Source organism: Ostrea edulis, chromosome 2, assembly GCF_947568905.1.
Source record: "Ostrea edulis chromosome 2, xbOstEdul1.1, whole genome shotgun sequence".
Taxonomy (NCBI): domain Eukaryota; kingdom Metazoa; phylum Mollusca; class Bivalvia; order Ostreida; family Ostreidae; genus Ostrea; species Ostrea edulis.
This window is the reverse complement of record NC_079165.1, coordinates 9630544-9656731: the sequence shown is the minus strand read 5'-3', so window position 1 is coordinate 9656731 and position 26188 is coordinate 9630544. Positions and strand designations below refer to the sequence as shown.

Below are 26188 nucleotides of genomic sequence, written 5' to 3'. Positions count from 1 at the left end.
CAAATTGCATGAAAGGTGAAGATAACAAATGGTGATCAATCTCATAACTCCTATAAGCAATACAAAATAGAAAGTTGGGCAAACACGGACCCCTGGATATACCAGAGGCGGGAGCAGGTGCCTAGAAGGAATACGCATCCCCTGTCCACCGATCACACCCGCCGTGAGCCCTATATCTTGAGCAGGTAAATGTGAAATGTAATCAACAATCATGGTACCTTCCCTCGATCAAACAAATCAAGTGGGCACAGAAATGACACAGGAAGATGGGCTTAGATAATGTAAAACTTATACGGTACCAATTTTGATGCACCAGATGCGCATTTCGACAAATAATGTCTCTTCAGTGATGCTCAACCGAAATGTTTGAAATCCGAAATAACTATGAAGTTTTAGATCTAAATATAGCCAAAAACAGCGTGCCAAACAAGTGGAGCCAAATTCGTCCAAGGATAAGAGCTATGCATGAGGGAGATAATCCTTAATTTTGAAATGAATTTCAAAATTTTATAACAGCAATTAAATATGCATCCGTATTTTCAAGCTAGTAACGAAGTACTTAGCTACTGGGATGTAGAGACCCTCGGGAACTAACAGTCCACCAGCAGAGGCCTCGACCCAGGGGTCATAATGTAAAACTTATACGGTACCAATTTTGATGCACCAGATGCGCATTTCGACAAATATCAATTTCAACGATGTAGACCTACTCATGAGATGCAAACGAAATATATGAGGTATACACGGGTTTCTGAAATTCGGTGACATACATGACTGATTAAGATAGATCTATGACACTTGATGGAATCTGATGTTTGCAGAAATTTTGTGTATTTGAAAAAGTCCATATCATACTCGGTGGTACTGCGTTTGTTCCACTCTGGACTCCAGAGTGACGACTCCTCAAGTGTGACGTTGTATACGGTGATGTTGATCACAATCCATGGCTATTCATATTTTTCGGAATGCAAATATTGATATTCAAAAAAATGTTTGATCAATAATATTTTTTCAACCATCTTCGAAAAAGTATTGGATAAAATGCTTTTGAATATATCAAAGACGTTTCTAGGGTGGTGTTTATCTTTAACCACCAGCTATTAAAGTTCAAATTGTTAACAACAATAGATGAGAACATTTACGGACACATACGTTCGATATGCATGGATAATCATATTGTATCGCATTTTTGATAAGCAGGAATAAGATATTAACGAAAGTCAGTCACAGAGTGCTTTTATACTCTTGTACAATCATATTTAACTAATGGGCAAACTTGCAAAATACCCGGTACGTGACTAAAAAATCATTAAATGAACCAGTCATCGTTCAATGATGCGTATTTTTAAAATCGTGTCGTGACGTAATGTGGTACACACGTCCCGTCCTAATTTGCTAGACTCTTTTGTACTGGCTTCTTTATTTACAATGCTTTTTGACGATATTCACTCAGTGGACGATTAAAGGTGCGCGGTTAATTTCGGAATTTTAAAGATATTTATAGAAAGTATAAAGACCCTGCTATTCTCTCCCAATGGTTGACACTCGATCAGTGACCGGTTCGTGAGAGAGAGAGAGAGAGAGAGAGAGAGAGAGAAGCAGAAAAAATGGTAGAACGAATACTTTTTAAAAAATCAAAGACAATCGCCTTATCATCATAACCGTTCAGAAGCGACCTGACCGTGGTGTAACCGATTAAACCAGATCATGATAATGTACAATTTTCAAGTGGATCTAATTCTTTTAATAAGTGTGTGTATAATGTTAGAAAATGTTCAGCAGTCCAATGGAAGTACCCTGCCTATTCCTGCACAAATGGACGGCGAAGAACTTGGTAAGTCGGATTATTTTCTTATCATTCCCAACTTAAAACAAAAATACCCGGCTAGTCAACAGATCGATAATAGCAACAGTCGCGGCAGACTATTCGATTTTTATATCATTTGAAGAATTCACGTTCCATAAATTCCAGACCAAGGTTCCACAGCAATATATATTGTGATGTATGTATAAAATTCGCTTTTTCTAGTATAGTGTAAGAACGTCTGGTGTACAATTCGTATATGCAGGTACAAACATGGCCATTTCATTAATGCCACGGTTTATGCCGTAAGGCATTAAGTAAGAAAGATCTTTAACTGGATTACTTAATTATCTTTTGTTAATTACTACGTACAAAATAGAACTGTGATCTTAGAGCGATTTTTAAAAAAAAAATCAACATTCAATGAATGAACTTCGTCATTTAGGCTGGAAGGCTTTTTTCTCCCAATGTTATGAATCGGGTATGATCTATAGGCATGCTTATCAACACCAGATTATTTACTACATTTGTAAAACAATATCAAGTATTTCTGCGGGTATTTGACATGCAAAGGCACTGAGTGTGAAAATTGCCAGATCATCGCCGAAATTGGTTCCAAAACTTGATTGAGATCATGGACATTTTAAATTTCTCAATACTGAAAAAGATATATATACAATGTACCAAGTTCAGAGTTTTGAATTAATTTTATTTTGATAAATCTAAACTGTAGACAGATTTGCATGCAGTCCGTTCCTCGTGCAATACAAACTCCACAGTCCTTCCCGACATACATGTACATGTAATTCCTTTTATGGGTCAGTCACAAAATAAGCTCATGTATAATTACGTCATTTAATTTTATCTAAACAATAAACTGCATGATTGTGATATTGATCCCTTTTTGTGTTCAGTTATTCAAATTGAAATTTATTCCTTTTTCAAACATCTATTCAACAGTTCGTACAATGTTTATAAATTAAATGGCCAAAGGCTAAACCTTTGTGAAAGGGAAACCTGGTCAATGACACAATTGAATTCATTGAAGAAAAAGACTAGATCTAGAGTGATATACTACATCTACAGATTCAGTCCATAGATTTAGACAAGATATGTCGTTTTCTTAATCTCTCTCTCTCTCTCTCTCTCTCTCTCTCTCTCTCTCTCTCTCCGATGAAACTTAGGACGTCCTCACAATGGGAGTTTGCACATATAAATGTACGTTATTGTTAAGGCGTAAAAGAAAGCATTTTCCTAGTAATTATAGGCTTACTTGTAAAAGTTTATCCAATGTTTCCTTTCTAATAGTGACGAATTTTTTTTACGAGAAAATATCTTGTCTACACTATATCTAAATCTTTCATGTTGTATGTGTCACGTTGATGAGAGTAATTGTGAGGACAATATTTTTTTATAGTGCACTTAATTTTGTACTTATAATGCATGTCATGTACACTAAATAGAAGATTAACTTTATAAGTTTCGGTGTGTTTTTGGAAGCCGTGGTTATATCGCATCTGTCCGGCATTCATTTACAAGAAGTACACACTTGTTCGAGTTGAATCTGCTCAATGAATTTTTAAACCTGTCTCAAATGAAGTTTAATGATAACTCTATTGTGTTTGAAAGGTATTTAAACGCACCTTTTACTGAGTCAATTTCCTGTTGTCTGAGATAAGATAATTTAATCCTCTGTTACTCATTGTCCTACAGGTGAGGTAATTGTTAGCTGGAAAGAGGAAGGTGAGCGCGTCCGACGCTCAACAGACGGTGTGTCTGTTCCCGCCAAAAATATCGCCGTCAGTTTCCAACTGAATGGTGGGGTAGTGGACCTTCATTTAACCAGAAACGATGAGGAGTCCGTGAATGTCCCCGTATACACAACAGATGGGAGAGGAGAAGTCATTAGACAGTATATACAGGAGAAATCTGTTAGTATAGTCATTAACCCTTAATGCAACGTTTTCTAAAATAGTAAAAAACAATTACTATAGAACAAAATAAGACAACTGCATATTGAAAATGTCGTACCTGCTTTATAAACATCATTTATATGTATCAATGCATGTGCTTCATGCTGCATTACATCTTTCTTTAAATCCCGTGATCTATACATATCAAACTCAGTACACATATTATTCAATTGTTGACAGTCTATTGTTGTAGGGGATTATCAACATATCATTATATATATATAATATTTTGTGTATATGAAAATGTATTTTAGAACGTGTTTCTCTACCAAGATATAAAGAGATTTGCAGCCTTCTACGTGGAGACAGTGGACACCTCCTCGTGTATGGTAAGAAGATGACATCACCGTATCTGTTTAATGGAACTTATTTTAACTAAATCTTATGTGAACAATCATTTGATTGGATAATATAATCAAAACAATCATTTCCGAATGAAAGGTGCAGATAACAAACAGTGATCAATCTCAGATGATGCAAACATGCAAAAGGAATAAATAGTATTGAGATCTATATTAAATCTGAAAAAGAATTCAAAAATGTATGTTTCAATTCTTTGTATTTAAAAAATCTCAAATTCTCATCAACAGTTTGAGTGATTAGATTTTCAAAGGGAATTTCGAATGTATCTTAAGCCAATATTTAGTTTCTAATTTTGCTACCAGTAGTGAAAGATGACCAAAGTTTAGTCTGGCTTGCAGAATTGCACTCTAGAAAGAGTTTCAAGAAATCCAGGATCATTGTACTTTCATTTACTAATAGTATTTCTGAAATATATTTTCAGTTTGGAAGCTTTGAAGACAAGACAGAAGAATATTTTCTGGAACCAACAGAAAGGAACTGTAATAGAAAAACTTCACCAATATTCAAAATATTGAAAGCCAAGACCTCACATATTCAATTTGCGGACAGCGTCATAATGGGTAATTTGACTTTGCATTGTGTTCTATCTTGATATGTATTCAAATTCTCGCGAACTATGAAAACATTATTGTCATGCTTTATGGTCTAGTTTGTTGTAAAAACAATATACTGCGACAATTCGTTAAAAAGTTTTTTTTCAAGTGGTTACATAAAGATATATGTACAAAAAATGTGTTTATTAAAGATGTTCGCACCTGAAAGTTGGAGTACTGTCAATTTTTTGGGAAGCGTGTTATTGATTTATACATTGACGGAGAATTTAGAAGGCGAAGATAACGAACATTGATCAATATCATAATAAAAACAAAAACTTGGATCGCAATTCTTGTTACTGAGCTGCAGTGTTCTAAACATTATCTTTTTGCACATAAAAAAATAATGCAAGTAATGGAAATAAATAATGACCGTTTGCACATGATATGCGGAAAAAAAATCATGATATTAAATTTGATATTTTAAAAGAACATTAGGAGTAATGTCAATTTCTAAAATTATGCATAATAGTCAAGCTCTTGTATTAAACTTTAAAATGAAACTTTAAAAGGTGGGGGTTAGAAATCAAAATTTAAAATTATTGGCGAAGATATTGAATTTTTATACAAAATGTCGAGTTAATTATTTTAAATTATTTTAAGAATCGGTGTTCTGTTTGGAAACATATATCAACCAAATTTAAGAAATAACAACATTTGAACTAGTTCCAAGTCTCAACTACTTGTATAATGAATTTTAAAACTGAAATACACGTATAGGAATATCAACAAAGCAGATGTATTGTGTGAAACAGAAAACTGTAATATCATAAATATTTAGAACTTTTTGATTAATTAATCCTTCCACTGCAAGACAATAGTCTCTTTAAAACCCTCTAAAAATTTGCATTGACATAAATGTTTCAATCGGATAGGGTTCAGTAATAGATGTGTAATATGTTTGCACCAATGAGATCAGTATTGAACCAGTAAATACGTATTTGTAACATCCTGTGCAGTTGTGGTCAAAAGCTCAGGAGCTAACTTCCTTCATGTTTCTTAAATATTTAAAATTAAAACAGAGTGAATAGGAACAAGATGCACGGTAGCTAAATTATCATTTGGAAAAAGCGATAAAGTTAACGACAGTAAGTGACAGGTATAAGAATTGCTAGTTCTACGTGTCAAATTCCTTTTCATAAACAGACAAGAAGCGTAATCTTACAACTCTATCACAGAATATGGACACATTCAGAGGAAAAAGATCGACACCGGAATACAAAATAGAAACGCTTTTGATAATCGACTACTCTATATACAACTAGTAAGCAGTTCCAGTCTTCATTTTTTAAACTAGACAATTGATTTGTCTTTTAAGTTGACTTAAAATTTGGTTTCTTAAGAGTACATGTACAAACACGTCGAATACTGCACCTGAGCAAATTAAATGTTCAACCTTTCTCCTTACTTGACCAATAGTACTAATAATGTGTGTAGATGAAATGACGAAAATGTATAATTGAACCACTAGTATTTGCTGTAAGACAACTATGAGTGATATGCATGGAGTTTTGTTATTTATCATTTTACATGTTAATCGTACTTATGTAGTTTATGTACTGAGCTATATGTATGATAGTGAGGATTTCGCAAAAGTGATCTATCAAACATGCGAGGAAACTTCGAGAGTATTTTCTCTAGATGAAGAATTTTGCTTTGCCTCTACAGCTGCTTTTAGCGATGAAAGGTGAAGATAACAAACAGTGATCAATCTCATAACTCCTATAAACAATACAAAATATATAGTTGAGCAAACACAGACCCCTGGACACATCAGAGGTTGGATCAGGTGCCTAGGAGGAGTAAGCATCCCTTGTCGACCGGTCACACCCGCTGTGAGCCCAATATCCTGATCAGGTAGACGGATTTATCCGTAGTCAAAATCAGTGTGTTAAAAGAACGGCCTAACAATCGGTACGAAACACGCCAGACAACATTTAACCCAATGATAGGTTGTATTGACGAACTAGATCGTTATAACGACCATAGAATTTGCGAAATGCTGACTTCAATTGAGAATGTTGAAACCCCTGTACCACAATCACTCTCAATTGAAATGCATTTATTGAGTAGAAGAGAAAAAAAACCAAATAAAGTCCGTGTCTTCTTCAACACCGCGTGTCAAAGTTTATGCGATACGTACATTTTTCGCGTAAATAACGATTTCTAAATTTTGGGTGTAACAATGTTTCAGGTATATGTACCTTAATTCTAGACAATGAAATACTTTCACTAAATGATTTTATTCATGAGATCATGTAATATTTACGTGTATATGTACCTGTTCATAAATGTTGAAAATTTATACAAAGAGAATTGATTCTCAGATGTGAAAAATTTATCATATTGTTCTGCGGATGATCAGTTTTTAATCGAGTCAGGCTAATGACAGACAAGGTGATGTGACAGGGGTTTCAATAGTCTCATTAAATACAGTATTTCGCTAATTGGTGCAAGGATTTCAACAGCCTCGATTTAAGTCAGCATTTCGCAATTCTATGGTCGTTATAACTATCTAGTTCGTCAATACAACCTATTATTGTGTCAAATGCTGTCTGAAGTGTTTTATATCGATTGTTAGACCGTTCTTGGTACACTGAATTTGACTACGGATTACTCCGTTTACCTGATCAAGACATCGGGTTCACGGCGGGTGTGACCGCTCGACAGGGTATGCTTACTCCTCCTACCTGATCACACCTTTGGTATGTCCAGGTATCCGTGTTTTTCCAAATCTTTATTTTGTATTCCTATGAGTTCAGAGATTAATCACTGTTCGTTATCTTAATTTTTTTTATTAAACAAGAGGCCCATGGGCCTACAATCGCTCTTCTGATACATTGTAGAACAGGCAAAAATTCTCACTAACCAAGATTCATCAATTAACAAGGTTTTAAAGACCTATCACATGATAGTGTATGAAGGGGATATCATACAGTACACTATTAGATTAGGCAATCAAAATAATTACAAAATGAAGTTACTTAACCTACATGCATATCTGGGTAGTACATATTTCTCTTCTACATGAATTTTTTCAAGGGACATACATGTAGAGACGGTTGGGGTGCTAAATACCGAATTTACTATGCATACAATTAGAACAAGGGGATCGCATTGTATTTTGTCCGATTTTGAATGCAATTACATTTCATGCCATTATTGGAGAATGGTTCTTAAAACCAATATCAATAAAATTGCTTTTTAACTTTTTCAGCTCTGTCGAAATAAAAAAACAAACAAACAGTGAGTTAAGTGACGGTTTGATGATCCATGGGTTTTTAGTTTGAAAGATGTATAGATTTGCAAAAAAAAAACAAAAACCAAAAGTAAATCACAGTGATCTACGTTTTAGCTGACACACTCTGAGAAGCCAAGATGCATCAACTTAATAAGTTTGATGTATCTAAGCCACTTAGTATCTGAAATATCTAAATATAGCCATGAAATTTAAAAAGGATATCACAGTGACCTACTTCTTAATTGACACACTCCGGGGACTCAAGATACATCAACTGAAACAGGTTCATGATTCTAGGCCTCTTAGAATTTGATTTAGATGTAGCTTTGAAGTTAAAAAAGTAGATCAAGGTGACCTAATTTATAGTATGCACACTCCGATGACTCACGATGCTTCAACTGACAAAGTTTGATGATGTTAAGTAAAATAGTACCTGAAAATTTAAATGTAACTGTCCAAAGGTAGGTCACAGGTACCTACTTTTGGTCGACACACTGAAGATTCAAGATGCATCAACTGACAAGTCAAATAGTATTGAAATATAGCCGTCAAATTCCAACAGAAGGCCACAGTGACCTACTTTTTGGTCGACACACTCCAAAGACTCAAGATGAATCAACTGACAAAATTTGATAATTGAAGTCAAATAGTATCTGAAATATTCAGATATAAACGTCAAATTCCAAAAGTAGGTCACAGTGAGATAGGTTTCGGTCGACACACTCTGAAGACTCGAGACCCATCAACTGACAAAGTTTGATGATTGTAAGTCAAATAGTATCTGAAATATTCAAATATAGCCGTCAAAATCCAAAAATAGGTCACGGTGACCTACTTATTAGTTAACACACTCTGAAGACTCAACATGCATCAACTGACAAAGTTTGATAATTGTAAATCAAATAGTATCTGAAATATTAAAATATAGCCGTCAAATTCCGAACGTAGGTCACGGTGACCTACTTTTTGGTCAACAAACTATGAAGACTCAAGATGCATCAACTGAAGAAGTTTGATGATCATAGCTTTCATAGTGTCCAAAATATGCATCTAAAATTGAAAATGTGAAATTTGAATGTCTGTAAAATTCAAAAAGTAGGTCACTGTGACCTACTTTTTAAAAATGAATATGTTTCAAGGCCTCTAGACTCATCAATTTACAAGGTTTGATGATTCTTAACCTCTCGGTATCTGAAATAACAACCTAAAATGTATTCATAAATGATTAGCCATAAAATTCAGAAAGTAGGTCATGGTGACATACTTTTCACATGACGCACTTCAAGGTCCCATGATCCATCAACTGACAACTTTTGATGATCATAGGCTCAAAAGTGTCCAAGATATGCATCAAAATCTATTTCATAATAATTACCTGCGAAATTCAAAAAGTAGGTCACATGACCTACTTTTGAGACAACATGATAATAGGTCCTAAGATGCATCAACTGACAAAATTTGATGATATTAGTCCTTATACTAAGCAGAATATCAAAGTTTTAACAAAACAAAATCTAAGGTAAACTTTGAAGTGACCTTGAGACCACACTCTTTGCCCCAGGATGATGCATTGAACAATTTTTATCTACAACCTATCCTCATCCTTATGCATAAGTTTGGTGATAATTTGCCCAGTGGTTATTCAGAAGAAGATTTTTACCAACCACTACTTTTGTTTGCATTTTCCTAATTATCTCCCCTTGTTAAAGGGTCACAATGAAAGCCCTTGTGCCAAGGATACCCTGTGACAAAGATGACAAAAATTGGTCAAGAGGTTCTTGAGATATAGCCCTTTTTCTAAAAAGTTGACGCACACCGCACGCTAAACATATGCCCATATGATTAACTCTTTGAGCCTTCGGCTCAGAAAAGCTAAAAATAGACAATTACTTATTGCCAATAAAAATCGTGTCTAACCTTAATTTTTGCAGTTGGTATACACAGAGTACAGCGGCGACGCCTACTCAGAAAGACACGGAAGCAAAGGCCAACATCCGGCAGTACTACGCATGGGTTATCAGCGGGGTATCACATGACCATTCTTAAACTTCTAATGACATCTATTTACATCTCACAATTTGAAAAGGCATTCACATAGATTAATGAAGTACTCTGTAGATTTCTATATTTTGTCAATAAAAAATGCAGTGTGAAGGTCAAAAGAAACATTTATATTATGTTTATCCTGGAAATTGATCAATAGTACATGCATGTAAGACAAATCGTCATAATGTGAGGATTGGTGTTTTTTTTATTTTTTAGATGGATGTGCGATATAAAAACATCCAAACCGCTGCCTACACAATGTCTATTGTCTACGGAGGTGTCTACATAGCAGACGTAAGTGAACGTACGAACACAAGCACGTGACTGTATACATTATTGCACATGTAAACGTCACATGTTTTTAAATTGTTCAGTTGGTTAGAAAATTACTATGGTACAGAATGTTACATTGAGAAATAAAAAGTAGGACGTATGTAACAAATGTTTCGCAGGATTTGAAAATTTAGAAACGACAGTGGCCACATAAATAACAGTCAAATGGCTTTTATAAACCTTGAAGTTTTCGCATTTGAATATTGTGAAAGGGATTTTCTAAATTTTCTTATAACGTTATCAAGATTGAAATTTCAGCACAAAAGTAAGAGTGATGGACATATCAATGAACGCACCCCACGATCTCCGCGTGTTACCGACCTCTCAAGCTTACATTGAAATACTGTCGTCCCAATATTGTTACTTATTAAGCTTGTTACTGATTGTCTAAGCGAGTATGTAGGGCTGTTCAAGTCCATAGAAGACGAGGCGAAGCTGGGCCTTATATGGATTTGAACAGTTCAACATATTCCCATACACATTCAGTAACAAACCTTACAACTATTTAGTTTTGTCGAGACAAAACCATTTTTATGTTAATCAATATAAGAAAGAAATACAATGAATTCATTCATTAATAGTCAACATTTGAAATGTTATTTTCTTTTCAATAATCAAGTAGGACAACAATATAATAATAATAATAAATTCTTTTATTTAGACAGGATAGCACAATTAGTACAAATGACTAGTTTATATTGTGGTCCTGTATAAAACATATTCACAGACAGATAAATGAGAGAATAGAAAAATAGATAACATAATATAAAATATATCCATAAAATACACACACGATATCACTGGGGAAAAATAAACATATACATCATATCTATATATCACTTGTTTGAGAAATATTGCTGCAAATATTTTGATTTAAAAGATGTAATAGAACCACAACTTCTGACAGACTCGGGCAACTGATTCCATAAAATTGTGGAGGATACCTTAAAAGACCGTTTATAATATTCAGTTCGAACTTTTGGTAAATATAAAATGCCACTATCGCTACTTCTTGTTGTTCTGGAACTAACTTGGCTGACAAAACTAAAAACGTTCATATATTCTGGTGTCATGTTATTAAGAACCTTAAAAGCAAGCACTAGTTTTCTATATACAAAATAATCATGAACAGGCATCCATTTAAGAACACTAAAAATATCAGCTGTAGAAGTCTGAGTTACTTTCACCTTCAATATAATTCTGGCTGCCCTTTTCTGTAACTTAAAAAGCCTGTCAATAAAAACCCTGTTTTTGGCTGAGCACCAAACTGTGCAACAATAGTTAAAATGAGGAAATATAACAGTGTTATAAATTTTCAATAATGCATGCGTTTGGTTAATGGTAAAGTTATTCATGGTAACGGAGCAATTGGTAAGATGTATAGGCCGCCATGTTGCTGTCAAAATTTTGTTAAGTTTGTATTGTTAGCTGACCTGTTTCTATATTCATAAGAAGCAGAATTTATTCAAAAACTTCTACGTGAGAAGAAAAAATACCTTGATGTGGCCTTTAATTCGACATTTAGATATATCGACGACGTTTCGTCTCTTAACAATACTAACTTTCATTCTTATATCGATTCGACATATCCCTGTGACCTCGAAATAAAAGACACCACAGAGTCGTCCACTTCTGCTTCATACTTAGATATTTTAATGAAAGTAGGCATTAACGGCAAACTGACAACTCAACTGTATGACAAACGGGATGATTTCAGCTTCTCCATCGTCAACTTTCCATATTTACGTAGCAATATTCCATTATCACCTCATATGGTGTTTATATCTCTCAACTGATTCGATACGCAATAGCTTGTTCTGCGTATAGTTTTTAAATCGAGGCAAGCTACTGACAAACAAGTTGATGGTGCAAAGGTTTTAACAGTCTCGATTGAAGTCAGCATTTCGCAAATTCTATGGTCGTTATAACGATCTTGTTCGTCAATACAACCAATCATTGGGTCAAATGCTGTCTGACGTGTTTCATACCGATTGTCAGGCCGTTCTTGGCACACTGATTTTGACTACGGATAACTCCGTTTACCTGATCAGGATATAGGGCTCACGGCGGGTGTGACCGGTCGACAGGGGATGCTTATTCCTCCTAGGTCCACCTCTTGTGTGTCCAGTGTTTGCCCAACTATTTTTTTGTATTGCTTATAGGAGTTATGAGATTGATTACTATTCGTTACCTTCACCTTTCATTCAAGAAACAGGGATTTAAATTTTTAACAGTATATCATTAGATTAATAACATCATTATTTTATAAATTAAAAAAATATGAACTAGCTGTGAAAGGAAAAATTGCTCCTAAACCCTATACATTGAATAATTCCACCTTATCAACATGTAATTATTCATGAAGATTTAACCAAGGTTGCGTGAGTGGTGACTGGTGAAATTCTTAATAAATTTCGAATACTAAAAACAAGAAGAGAACTTACAAAATTGGGGAAAAACCATTCGTTCACAGAGACAACTTCCTGACTAAAGGACTCTGAGAGACAAAAGAATTTCCCCGTCTCTCGTCGATAAATTATTATTATTATCATTATTATTGTACATCTATATAACGCCTTACACAATCAAAACAATTAACTTAAAGTGATTTACATGGAAAACAAACTAACACAAAGAACAATAGATAAATACAAGAGGAATGGAATAGTACTAAGCTGAATTTAACATCGTAGCTAAGAGTAGACAAAACTATAAATTAATGATTGTCTAAGACATGCTAAAATCTATCAAAACGGAATTTTCAAAAAGTCGTAATCAAGACCTTATGAAGACCTTATCATTCGGGGTTTTTTTTATATATACAATTACAGTAATGTATTCATACAGATGAGGACCATAATAAATATAAATCTTTTTCGCATCATGTCGTATTTCAGACAGCCTCTAAATCCACTTTCACGGAAAACAACAAGGATTCCTCCACCCCAACACCAAAGGTGGACGCCTCCACAGTTCTTAATGACGTCACTTCCTGGGTAAAAAATACAGCAGGACTTCCCAGTAATGATCATGCTATGATGTTTTCAAGGTAACGAATCTTTATTCAACATGAGAAAACTAAACTAGTGTATTCTTTTCTAAACAAACATTTATCCCATGAATACGCAAACAACCGAACCATTCGTGTATTCGAGCATGATGAATGTCCTAAACTAATTGTCAGATGTTATGTCTAGTAACTACAAGATTATCAAAAAGTTCACTTCCTGTTTCTAAGGTATGACTTCACTAGGCAGGGGTCGAGTAGTAATGCTGGACTGGCGTGGGTAGGGGCAGTGTGTACAACTAACAGCGTCTCCATCGTGGAAGATCACTTTAACTTTATCCTACTGACAGTGGCTGCTCATGAATTAGGTCACAGGTACGAAACTTCAAATGGTAGTGATAAACCTTGTCTTTGCTAAGAATTAGGTTCAGCAAATATTTTATGTTCTAAGTTAGATATACATGTATTACTTATGCTATTTCAAAATCAGTTTGAACGCAGAACATGATGGGACAAATAATGCTTGTAACGGCGCAGATGCATACATAATGGCGACGTCATTATCTCTGGTTGCCAACACAAATCCATGGAAATTTTCCTCTTGCTCGATTGCATATTTCACCAACTATATCAACACTCTCAACAAGTAAGTTACGCAGAAATTGATGACATTTTAAAAAAAATCATGACACGGTTGTTCAAATTCCCATCTGACGGTCGATTGATTATTATGATTATCTCCCTTTATAGTGGAAATGGAAATTGTATGACAACATTAAGTGCAAGTTTTGACCCGACTGCTTTGAACCAATACACAAGTTTACCTGGTCAGGTGTATGACGCAGACGGAATGTGTAAGCACATTCTCGGATCCGGATCATCTTTCTGTCAGGTAATTTTAGGAACACGATCATGTTTCAATGGACTTTCCATTTCAGTGAGTCATCTATATAGCTAATTATAGAATGATATTTTACAATAATGCACTTCAAAGTATCATTATATTTACTAGATAATGAAATTCAACACCGACAGCTTTTGATGATACTTAGAATAATGCTGGATTTAATATTTATCCAGTTTCCTTATAACGACAATTTCACGAGTATCTGCAGTACACTCTGGTGTCACAAAACAGACGGAAGTGGGTAGTGTCAGTCAGCATTGGGAGGAGACGGCCTGCAATGTGGCAACAGAAAGGTACACGAAAACATGAGGCCTTAATCGAGTGAATGACTTTTTACAACCAATACTCAGTATCTTAGTGTCCAGATATGAATATCTCCAATTTTATGAATGAATGTGTTCGCTGCTATACCATTCATTACATATTATTAACTTGATGTACACGTCTCACGCATTTCTTCTAATACATCGGTACCTTTTGTATTTAGTGGTGTATATCCGGCGTGTGCACGTACGACAACTGTGCTCCGGCAGGGGACGGTAAGCATGCACACTATGTCTTATCATTTATTTGCTGGTAACCAATCAATTAATAATTAAGATTATCAGAATATATTTACATGTAAACACATGTATTATTTGTAATCTATATTATTTGTGGTTAACATTGCGATATTTGTTGACCTACATGACCGAATCAAGTGACTTTCCAATATGCTGGCATTGCACTTTTGGAATTGATTTGTCATTCTTAATCTTAGTATGCTATGAAAATGCTTTCGGTTGCTCTTTTTTTCTAAAAAGAAAATCTATGAAAATTCCAATCTGGTTTTGCAATTAACCAGAAAACAACATAACACATTGAAATGATCAAACTAGTACTGACATATATATGGTAATGCAGTCATTTCATTGTCCTTAAATAACCTTATTGACCTCGCATTTGGTAAACAAAAGGCAAATATAACAAATATTTCGTTTTGAAATAATCAAACCATCCCATTGATTGTATGAATGTCGATTTCTCCATAAAGCAATATTTGTATAACTTATGCCTTTGTTGCATGAAACTTCTCAATAATATAAGGTACAAATCGCACATCGTATTCAAAATTATAAGAGCATAAACTAATTTCATACCTACATTTGTGTTTTCATCAGAATCGTGTTTATATGGTGAGGAGAGCGGACCGGTAATTTCAGACAAAACATGTGCAGACATCGCCAATGAACCACACCTATGTTACCCTATCGCCAACAGATGCTGTAAAACATGCGGCAAGTTTTACACCGGAAGGCAAGGTAGATATGACTTACAAATAGATGAAAGATGAAGAGAAGATTCCAAGGAAAAAATGACTAGCGAGAATGATCATCGATATTATAATATGTTAATTTTATTCCACAGGGTGTGAGTATGGGGATAGAATTGCAGGCTGCACAAGTGCTTTTTGTCCTCAACAAGGAGATACTCTCTGTTGTGGAACGTGTTATACTGGTCCAACTGTAACTACAAATATAACGACAGAGTCACCAAATTTATGTACGACAACGGCCCTGCAAGTTACTACTACAACGTTAGCCACAACTACCACTGAACCAACCACAACTACCACTAGACCAACCACAACTACCACTGCACCAACCACAACTACACAAACAACACTAACTACAACCACAGAAACACCAACAACAACATCCACTATTTCCAGCACACCACAGATAACTACAACCACACCACAAATAACCACAACCACAATACCAATAACCACAACCACAATACCAATGACCACGACCACAGCACCATCAAAAGCTACCGCCACAACGCCATCAAAAACCACCATGCCACCAACAACTACAACGCCAATAAGTACAACCACAACCCCATCAATAACCACAACACTTACAACATCAATAACTAATACCACAACTACAACCACAGCAATACCAACAGTCTCAAAATCCACCAGCATAAACACACCACCAGGAACAATCACAACCCCTATAAGTATATCCGAACTCAGAACCTCTGCTCAAAGAACCACAGCAACACGAACAAGTACAATCACGGCAACACCACCAACAACCACGACTTCAAATTCAATGATTTCTACCACAGGTAAGCTCACTGTAACAAAAGCAAAATTGCAAATTAGTATCCTTTCAACAGAACTATCATCGAGCACAGATTCACCAGAATCAATAAGTAGCAATACAATGGTAAAGTCTAGTCTAACTTCCACAGAAACAACTGCGACAACCACTGACGAATCAGCGACAGACTTGTCAGATTCAACTACAACAAATGTTCAGTCCAGTCCAACAACAACGGAGTCATTAGACACAACCACATCTGAAGTTTTAACAGCATCTACAGAGGAATTATCAACGGCAACCACATCGAATCCTGCTGATACAACGGTTACTACTTCAGAAAGCACAACAACCATAACATCAACTACCCCAAACACACAAACTACCACAACCTCCATGCCAACTACAACATCCACCACGCCAACATCTACCACCACTTCAAATCCTACCACGAGTTCTACCACACAGCCAAACACAACCACTACTGTAGCTACCACACAACCAACTACAACCACTACTTTAACTACCACACAACCAACCACCGTAGCAAGAAACAACCAGAGAAGATTTATATTTGTGATACGGCTGGTGATTGTAGTGACCGAGGATCTCACCATCAGCACCCAGTATTTACTTGTCATTACAAGGGCGGAATCTGCAGTAAGATTATTTTATATAGTCAAATTTAGATTTTGACAGCATAGTTTTAGATGATATATTCTTCATAAATTACTACTTGTTGGTTTTTCTTAGTACATGAAATATTCGTTGTACTAATCATTCAGAATATTCTAATTGCTCATTACATTAATTACCTATAATATTAATCACTCAGTACACTTATTGTTTATTACAATAACTACTAGTTACACTAATTAATCATTACACTAATTACTCAGTACACCAATTACTCAATACACTATTGCTAATTACACTAATTACTTAGTACATTAATTACTCAGTTCACTCATCACTTAGTACACTACCTACTCAGTACATATAATTAGTCAGTCAACTAATTACTCAGTACACTAATTAGTCAGTACAATAATTACTCAGTACTCTAATGCTCAGTACATATAATTATTCAGTCAACTAATTACTCAGTATACCAATTACTTAGTACACTAATTGTTTATTACAATTATTAATCAGTACACTAATTACTCAGCATACTTAATGCTCAATACAATAATTACTCAATGCACTAATTACTCAGTACACTAATTACTACTCAGTACCCTAATTACTCATACACTAATTACTTAGCACAATAATTACTCGGTACACTGTTTACTGAGTACACTAACTGTTGTTTACAATGAATACTTAGTACATTAATTATTCGAAACACGATATCCCATTAAACTAATTGTTTAATACTGTAATTACTCATTACATTAATTACTCGGTATATCAGTAATGTAATATACTAATTGTTTGATACCCTAACCACTTAGTGAATTAATTACTCAGTAGACTAACAGTTTTTATCATACTGACTTTATGTATCTTTACATTGTAAGTTGACGGTACTTTATCAAAGAAAACTTGGAAGTCGATTCCAGGGCTGTAAAGTAAGGAGAGTGAGGTAAGTGTAACGAATGATCAGTTTTTAAATCGATACAGGCTACTGAATCAACATTATCGTTTAAAGTCGTCAGAATGTGGTCGTTATAACGTTCTCGTTTGCCAATACAGCCTATCATTGGGTCAAATACTGCCTGACGTGTTTCATACCGATTGTTAAACCGTTCTTGGCACACTGATTTCGACTACAGATAACTCCGATTACCTGATCAACATACAGAGATTACGGCGGGTGTGACCGGTCGACAAGGGATGTTTACTCCTCCTAGGTTCCTGATCCCACCTCTGGTATACATGTATCATGAGGTCCGTGTTTGCCAAACTCTCCATTTCGTAATGCGTATAGGAGTTATGAGATTGATCACTGCTTATCGTATTCGCCTTTTACACTGTTATATCATTGAAATTACTTTTTAGGCGTGGAAGTCTTATCGTTGACTATGACGTTTTCACTGATACCGAAGCTACAGCGACATCAGAGGTAATATCAGTTGCCCAGGATCTGGTTTCCGGTAAAGAAAACGTGACGTATAACGGACAGGAAGCACCAGTGTCATCTGCTGCTTTTGTTGACTCATCTGGAAATTATGGTATGCATCTTGTTGTGAATGAATGACGATAACACGCTAATAAGAATTTATAACGTAAACATCATTTTGACGTTGTTGCTGTTTGTAATCCCCCATGTTAAATGTGAATTATTCCCTTTCTGGTTATTCTTGGAAACTTGACAAATCATACTTATGACTTAATGATAAAGGACTTCATTATCAGTTGAATAAATCTTCGTATGTTGTATTACATCCCCAAGAATCAAATTACAGGATGCGAAACTTGAATTTATTCAAAATGAATTTAATAGTTTTTAAATTTTGCGTCTATCGTGTTCGCTTACTTAGTTAATTATGTCTTTAATGATTTTCCTATCAAGAAATATAATCCCAGGAGAACAAATGCGCGTGAACCAATCACTTCTATTATATTTCACAATGAAACGTAACAAGATATTATTCTTGATTTCATGTAATTACAAACCTACCTTATAGCATATCCATCTTTCAATTCATCTCTTCAGTAAACATTACCAGCAGCACTACTGGATGTCAACTCCTGGAATCCGTAGGGACTTGTGAGTCTGGATATGAGTGTGTTGAAGGGACAGCAGGTCCCTACTGCCGGTACGTCTCATTTCTTCACACCTTAGGAACACTTTCTATGAATGCATGTGGCAATTTCTTGCAACGCATATAGCTGTATACGTTATCAAATACTTCTTTCTTTTTCAGATCCATGTCAAACTACGATGAGGAAAGTAAGGAGTTTATTCTCTAAACTTTACACAATGTAATATGCTACACTCTTTTTGATAAGGAGCAGACTACTCTAGGAAAAATGCTTTTTCTAATAGTAATATATCTTTGAAAGAAACATTACTCTATTTTGCAGAATTTATGAATATTACTATACATAAAACGCTCATGGCATTTTCCGCGAAATCCTTGTGGTACAATGACAAAATCAAGATACGAAAGACAACTTTTTAAAAATTGCATGACAAAGGTGTTCACTTAATTTTCGATTTATAAGATGAAGAAAGGTTAATTTATCAAGCTACGTTATACGTAGCTCAGTACATGAAGACATGCATTTTATGACACTACGTCACATAATGGCGATTCAAAGGTTTAGTGAAATCACTTCTATTGATCGATTTGTTTGTATATCTACATCGCTCAGAGGATAAGGTATCAAGTGTACTGACCCGCAGATCCCAATTTCAAATCCGCCAGCGTATTTTGTTTTTATTTATTGAAATAATCCTTTGAAAATAAGGGTTCATTCTCCAAAATTGTATTTTTGTGCCGTTTTGACATGTGTACTTATTAGATATCATAGCCATAGCGGGTGTGACCGGTCGACAGGGGATGCTTACTCTTCCTAGGCACCTGATCCCACCTCTGCTGTGTCCAGGGGTCCGTGTTTGCCCAACTATCTATTTGCGTTTCTTATATTGCTTGTATTGCTTCGGTTGAGCATCACTGAAGAGACATTATTTGTTGAAATGTGCATCTGGTGCATCAAAATTGGTACCGTATAAGTTTTACATTATGACCCCTGGGTCGAGGCCTCTACTGGTGGACTGTTAGTCCCCGAGGATCTCTATAGCCCAATAGTTAAGTACTTCGTTACTAGCTTGAAAATACGGAAGTATATTTAATTCCTGTGATAAAATTTAGAAATTCAATTTAAAATTAAGGATTATCTCCGTGATGTATAGCTCTCATCCTTAGACGAATGTGACTCCACTTTTTGGCACTCTGTTTTCCCCTAAAATAGCTCTACCAAGTTTATTGTTATTTTGGATTTCAAACATTTCGGTTGAGGATTACTGAAGAGACATTATTTGTCGAAATGCGCATCTGGTGCATCAAAATTGGTACCGTATAAGTTTTACACTATAGTCATTAGAAAATTAATTGAATATAATACCGAGCGAAGCTCGGACGGGCCGAAGGCCCGTCCGCGAAGCAAGGCTCTAAAGGTAACACGTATGTAAAAGAAAAAAGTCAAAATCAGCAAAAGAAAAAGAGATAATCTCTATATACGTTCACTGAAATTTTCGTGATCCATATGGGCGCCGCCATTTATTTTTTCATTACCTGCTTCAACAGTTATTCGTGTTTTATTTTGAATGCCAATAATAGAAGACTTTAACGTGCAATTCGTAATTTAAACACTCAGTTTGTTCAAAGTGAATAGTATAATTATCATTGTAACAGATTTTAGCAAATAAATACATATAAAACCGTAATACGACTAAATAAATGAACGAGTTCATGAGTTTCTTTGAATAAGAATATACGATAAAATTACGGTTACTTTTTTACCATTTTTAATTTATTGGTTAATTTTGTTTAGTTTTAACGACCTTTTTCATTGCATACGGAATGTATTATTATTGTTTATAATTGTTTGCTTTGAAAAAGAGAAAAAAGCCGAGGCTAAATGTGACGTCACAGTTTACGTCGCCTTGCGTTTTATTTCCCGCGTTCAATGAATAGGTGGATCATGTAAAGCTGCTGTCCCCATATAAACCCCTTTAATATTGAGATGTTACTGGGTGTTTAGCGCAAGGAAATTTCATTCAAAATTTATATTTTTAAATGAATCATAATCTACCGTACTTAACGGAATTATGACTACCACTCGGGACACGGAGTTACGTACATGCTTCGCTCGGTCCAACGGTCACACCGTATACATATTAAAAGAAATATCAAGACCTATATATAATCAGTTTAATGGTGCAGCAGTTTAAAGGCCAATGTGTGAATCAAAATGGGAAATGGACCTAAATTTACCAATTGCATTTAATTGGTGAAAAGTTTATAAATATCACATTTACCACTAGAGACACTCTGTATTGTTAATGTTTACATACAGAATTATAGCGAGCGCAGCGAGCCAGCGCAGAGCGCTGGCTCGTACTGCGAGCTCTAATGACTAGAGCGCGGGAAATAATCCGAGCTAAATCTCAACCTCTAACAAGATTTTTTTTGACGCCAATCCCAGAAGTCCCTCGTACAAAATAGCGGATGGTTCGATTCGTAAAATAATAATAAAAAAAATCTTTGAAGTATTACAAACCTTTCTTATTTGAAAGGAAAGGATGACAATCATATTCTTCCCCCTTTCTTTTTCTTTTTAAAATATTGTCTAAAGAAATGTAAACAGTCACGTCACAACTACCAGGCTACGTCACAACACGCTCGTTGCATTTCCCGCTAAACTGGTTCCTACATTGGCGAGAAGAGCAAGACAGTAATCCTACGTGTTGACAGTGAACCAGATCAGTTTTCCTTGTTTTCAATATAAATGTTTTGAAAATGTATTCAGATATGCTGCGCTCGCCCCAACGGTCACACCGTAATCATATTACTCTGAATTATTGGAACAAATCTGTATTTGCATTAATTAAAGAGCTTGTTCCATTTGTTCTTAAGAATCAGAATGCACTGCACATTCATTTTTTCAACGTTATTTTATTGCAAGAATTGGGTCGTGCCTGTATTTCTGGATGTTAGAAAAACGGACTAAAAGTGCAATTATTCAATACACAAACAATTATATTGTATTATTAAACTATTAATTCTATTATGACAAAAAATGCAAAATTTTACTTTCTGAAAGAAAACATTACCTTTCACTTTTTATGATACTTTAGCGTATTTGATATGAGGTAAAAGTTACACTATTGTCTCTATAAAAGGTTCGATAGGTAGTCAAAACGTCTTTCTGACTGACTGTATTTTGCTGTTGCAGCTAAAGATTACTTATACTTTCATATTTCTCCCAATTAGTATGAACAAGAGGTACTGTGAGCAATGATCACTAAGAATACCCCTGGCTTACCCCAATCTCCTAAAGGGTGTTGTTAATAGGTATAAATTACCTCTTTCCTGAGTGTAAAAATATGGTATGCCTTTGTAAAAGAAAATGGAAGATATAGTCCGAACACAAATCCATGGCATAAACCTATAATTTTGACCTTAAGATCAAAGGTCAAGGTCATAAGGAGGTCATGAATGTACATGACACATAGTATAATGGTGATACACCCATGTCTTATGGTATGATTATGTCAAAACCCTATAATCAATTTTGACTTTGAGGTCAAAGTTCAAGGTCATATAGAGGTCCTGAAGGTACCCGACACATAGTCTCATGGTGATACACTCATGTGTTAAATATGGTATGCCTATGTCAAAGAACAAAGAAGTCATGGCCCTGACATGAATCCATTGTTAAAACCTTTAATTTTGACCTTGAGGTCAAGGTCATATGGAGGTCATAAAGGTACATGACACATCGTCTCATGGTGATCTATATATGTGACAAATATGGTATGCTTAAGTCAAAGAACAAAGAAGTTATGGCCCGGACACGAATCTGCACAGACAGACAGACGGACGGACAGACAGAATGATTCCTATATACCCCCTGAACTTCGTTCGGGGGATATAATAATGGTATACAAAACTGTGATATGAAAAGGAATCCCAATAGTATTAAAATTTTGTATACCATCCTTCATTATTTCTTGTGAGGAAGAATTTCGAATGATCAAAGAAACTACATGTATGTAAGAAAACTGATATTACACAATCATGTTTATCTCTTTTCAGTGTTAATCATCATTGTTGCAGTGATCGTTGCCTTTTCTCTTATCATTGTGACGGCTGTGGTATTGGTGTTATGTATATGTTGTAACGAACAGCGTAAAGAGAAGGAAAAGCATGATTATGGAGTCGAAAATCCAGCAATGATACCGGTAATTACATACAATTGTACCTTGATGTGTAGTGTGTCGATCATTTATCCAAGGGATACATCTTTATAAAAGATAGATGTATATATAGGCTGAAGTGATGTTTTAGTTTGTGCTCCGTTATTAGCTGACCAGTTTTTGTAATCTGATGAAGCAATATGTATTCAAAAGATGTGACCTTAAACTCGATATTTAAATACATCGACAGCATTTTATCTATACGCAATACTCATTTTCATTCATATGTCCATTTGATATATCCCAGTGACCTAGAAAACGAGATACCAGACTGTTTATATCTACTTTATATTGGAGATGGTATTGTACATAAATGTTAACGGTAAACTTATCAACTCAACTTCACGACAAACGAGATAAATTTATCTTCTCCATCGCCAAATTCTCCATATTTATGTTTCAATATCATATAATCACCTGCATGCAGTCTTGATATATCTACACTGATTTGATACACAAAAGCATGTTCTGTGTATGATCAATTTTCAAACTGGGGCATGTTCTTGACAAATATGTTAATGTTACAGTGGTTTCAACAGTCTTCTTGAAACAAAGTATTTCGCAAAATTTACGGTCGTTTAACGATCTTATTTACAAATACAACCTGTCATTAGGTCAAATGCTGTCTGACGTGTTTTATACCAATTGTTAGACCATTCTTTTACATACTGAATTTGAATACGGTCTACTTCATTTATCCGACCAGTATATAGTCTCAGGGTGTTTGACCGGTCAACAGAGAATGTTTACTCCTTCCAGGTTCTACCTCTGGTGTATCCAGTGGTATGTGTCTGTGCTACTCTTAATTTTGTATTCTTTATAGGAATTTATTATTGATGTACATTTTTTACACAGTATAGTAACATATATTACATACCGGTAACACATTGAGGAAACAAACTTCAACAATTAAAAGTTTGCTGCTCTACCAATTTACATCTGATCCTCTTTGTTCGCTTTAGGATGACTTTTACTACAATGGCCGCCTTCAATACGAGAATGATAATAGTAGAAGCATTGGATCTAGTGGAATGAGCATTTCACTTCACGGAAAGAGATGGTATCCAGGATACAGCGAAATGGTACCAAACGGCACGTGGCATCAGCAGCCAATGAATACCGTCAGATATTGCATTCCCAGGCCAAGATACTAAGACATATACATGCATTTCGTTCATTTTTCAGACCCGGGATTCACATTTGAATACCTTTACATTTTCATTGGCCTCCGTGGCCGAGTGGTTAGATCATCTCGCTCAAAATCACACGGCATCTCACCTTTGGTCGGCGCGGGTTCGGATCCCGCTCGCGCCGGTAAGTGAGAAAGTTCCCCAGTTTACTTTCGGATGATCGGTCTCTTCCCAGGTACATTGTATCTGGGTTCTCTCTTCCACCAATAAAAACTGGGCGCCACCAGGTAACTGAAAAATTGTTGAGTGTAGCGGAAAACAGCAAAACAAAAAAGCAAACAAATCTATTCATTGTACACTCTCGTTCCTCAAAATTCATCCTGGATTCTTTTCACTGTCAATCCACTACACACGTTCATTATCCTTACTGATTCAATGTCAACTATGCAATTAGCTCTGAATGTTAACAAACCAATATGTGCCAAATATGTTCATTGACGTCGATCATTGTTTTTGTTGTGCAATAACATGTACTTATATACTTGTATTTGATCAGTTATGTATTTCTAAACTGTACATGTGTTTTTGTTTGTAATACATTGTAAGATGAGGCTACCGTCTGCATTCAATTTTATCGTTTGCTTTTTGTGTATTCCAATTCAATATCTGGTTTAAAATTTTAGCACCGTGGTCTTTCTTAAAATGCCAAAAAACGGTTCCTTAAATCGTTCATTAGGGATGAAATGTACAGTATATCGTATATATTTGTAATGTTTTCCGTCCCTTTGTGGTCAGTGACTTTCGCTGTAGTTGTCACTCACCCTTGTTTCGTACAGGATACCAAACAAGGACCGGGCATCCTGTTATGTAAGAGCATGGTCTTCGTTTGATCAATTTCTGAACCGAGACAGGCTAATGTCAAATAAGTTGATATTACAGGAGTTTCTACAGTCACCTCTATTTTGCAAATTCTGTGGTCGTTATGATTGCTTCATTTATGAATACCACCTGTCATTAAGTCGAATGCTGTCAGACGCGTTTCATGCTGATCGTTAAATCGTATTTTTACATACTAATTTTCATTAACGAATTATCCGTTTACCTGATTAAGATAGAGGGATTGTGGCGGTTGTAACTGGGTAACAGAGGGTGCTTACCCTTGTACTTCTTTGGTGTTCTCAGTAATTTGTGTTTTTCCAACAAAATTTATCGCTTCTTGCTATTTCTTCAATATATCCGTATTGTTGTCGGACATCAATATCTTAACTCATAGCATGGATGTAAATGTATATGAAAGGTGAAGATAACGAACAGCGAAAGGTCGTTGGACAAGCACGGACCCCTGAACACTACATAGTCGGGATGTATATCAACTAGGTTTACAAATTATATTTTACCATAAAGTGAGATCTTCTTGTTTTTACATATATATTTTCATCAAAAAGCCTATATTTGTAAAATAAACATTGCTATATCATAATTTATAATCAGATTATTTAAGATATATGTGAATGTTTAAGATTGTTAGAACTCTACAAAAGCGACATTTTGGAATGAATGTAAATCACATACATACTCGGGGAAATCTACAAAGCTCTTTATCGATTCCAATATTTTAATAATTTATATTCCGTTAGTTTGAAATAGAAAAACCCATATACGAGCACAAAAGCTGGTATTCCGTATCATAATAATCATTGAAATGTCTAATGAAAAACACAACATTTTAAGTGAACATGTCATTTATCATAATCATCAAAC

At 35.1% G+C, this 26188-nt stretch overlaps 1 protein-coding gene across 1 annotated transcript in view; it reads left to right on the top strand.

Annotated features, from left to right (window-relative positions):
• The window catches only part of LOC125678703 (serine-rich adhesin for platelets-like), a 51122-nt gene extending 25215 nt beyond the window's left edge, over window positions 1-25907 (top strand). The window contains 22 exon segments of the mRNA XM_056156653.1: window positions 1687-1834; window positions 3518-3735; window positions 4032-4106; window positions 4562-4700; window positions 5880-5997; window positions 9906-9999; window positions 10237-10314; window positions 13251-13402; window positions 13592-13735; window positions 13851-14006; window positions 14111-14252; window positions 14441-14560; window positions 14755-14806; window positions 15428-15568; window positions 15675-16385; window positions 16512-17020; window positions 17887-17951; window positions 18368-18540; window positions 19026-19128; window positions 19237-19262; window positions 23137-23282; window positions 24260-25907. Coding sequence (XP_056012628.1) covers window positions 1687-1834; window positions 3518-3735; window positions 4032-4106; window positions 4562-4700; window positions 5880-5997; window positions 9906-9999; window positions 10237-10314; window positions 13251-13402; window positions 13592-13735; window positions 13851-14006; window positions 14111-14252; window positions 14441-14560; window positions 14755-14806; window positions 15428-15568; window positions 15675-16385; window positions 16512-17020; window positions 17887-17951; window positions 18368-18540; window positions 19026-19128; window positions 19237-19262; window positions 23137-23282; window positions 24260-24451 — 3702 coding nt within the window. The 3' untranslated portion in view covers window positions 24452-25907.
• Window positions 25908-26188: the final 281 nt, after the last annotated feature.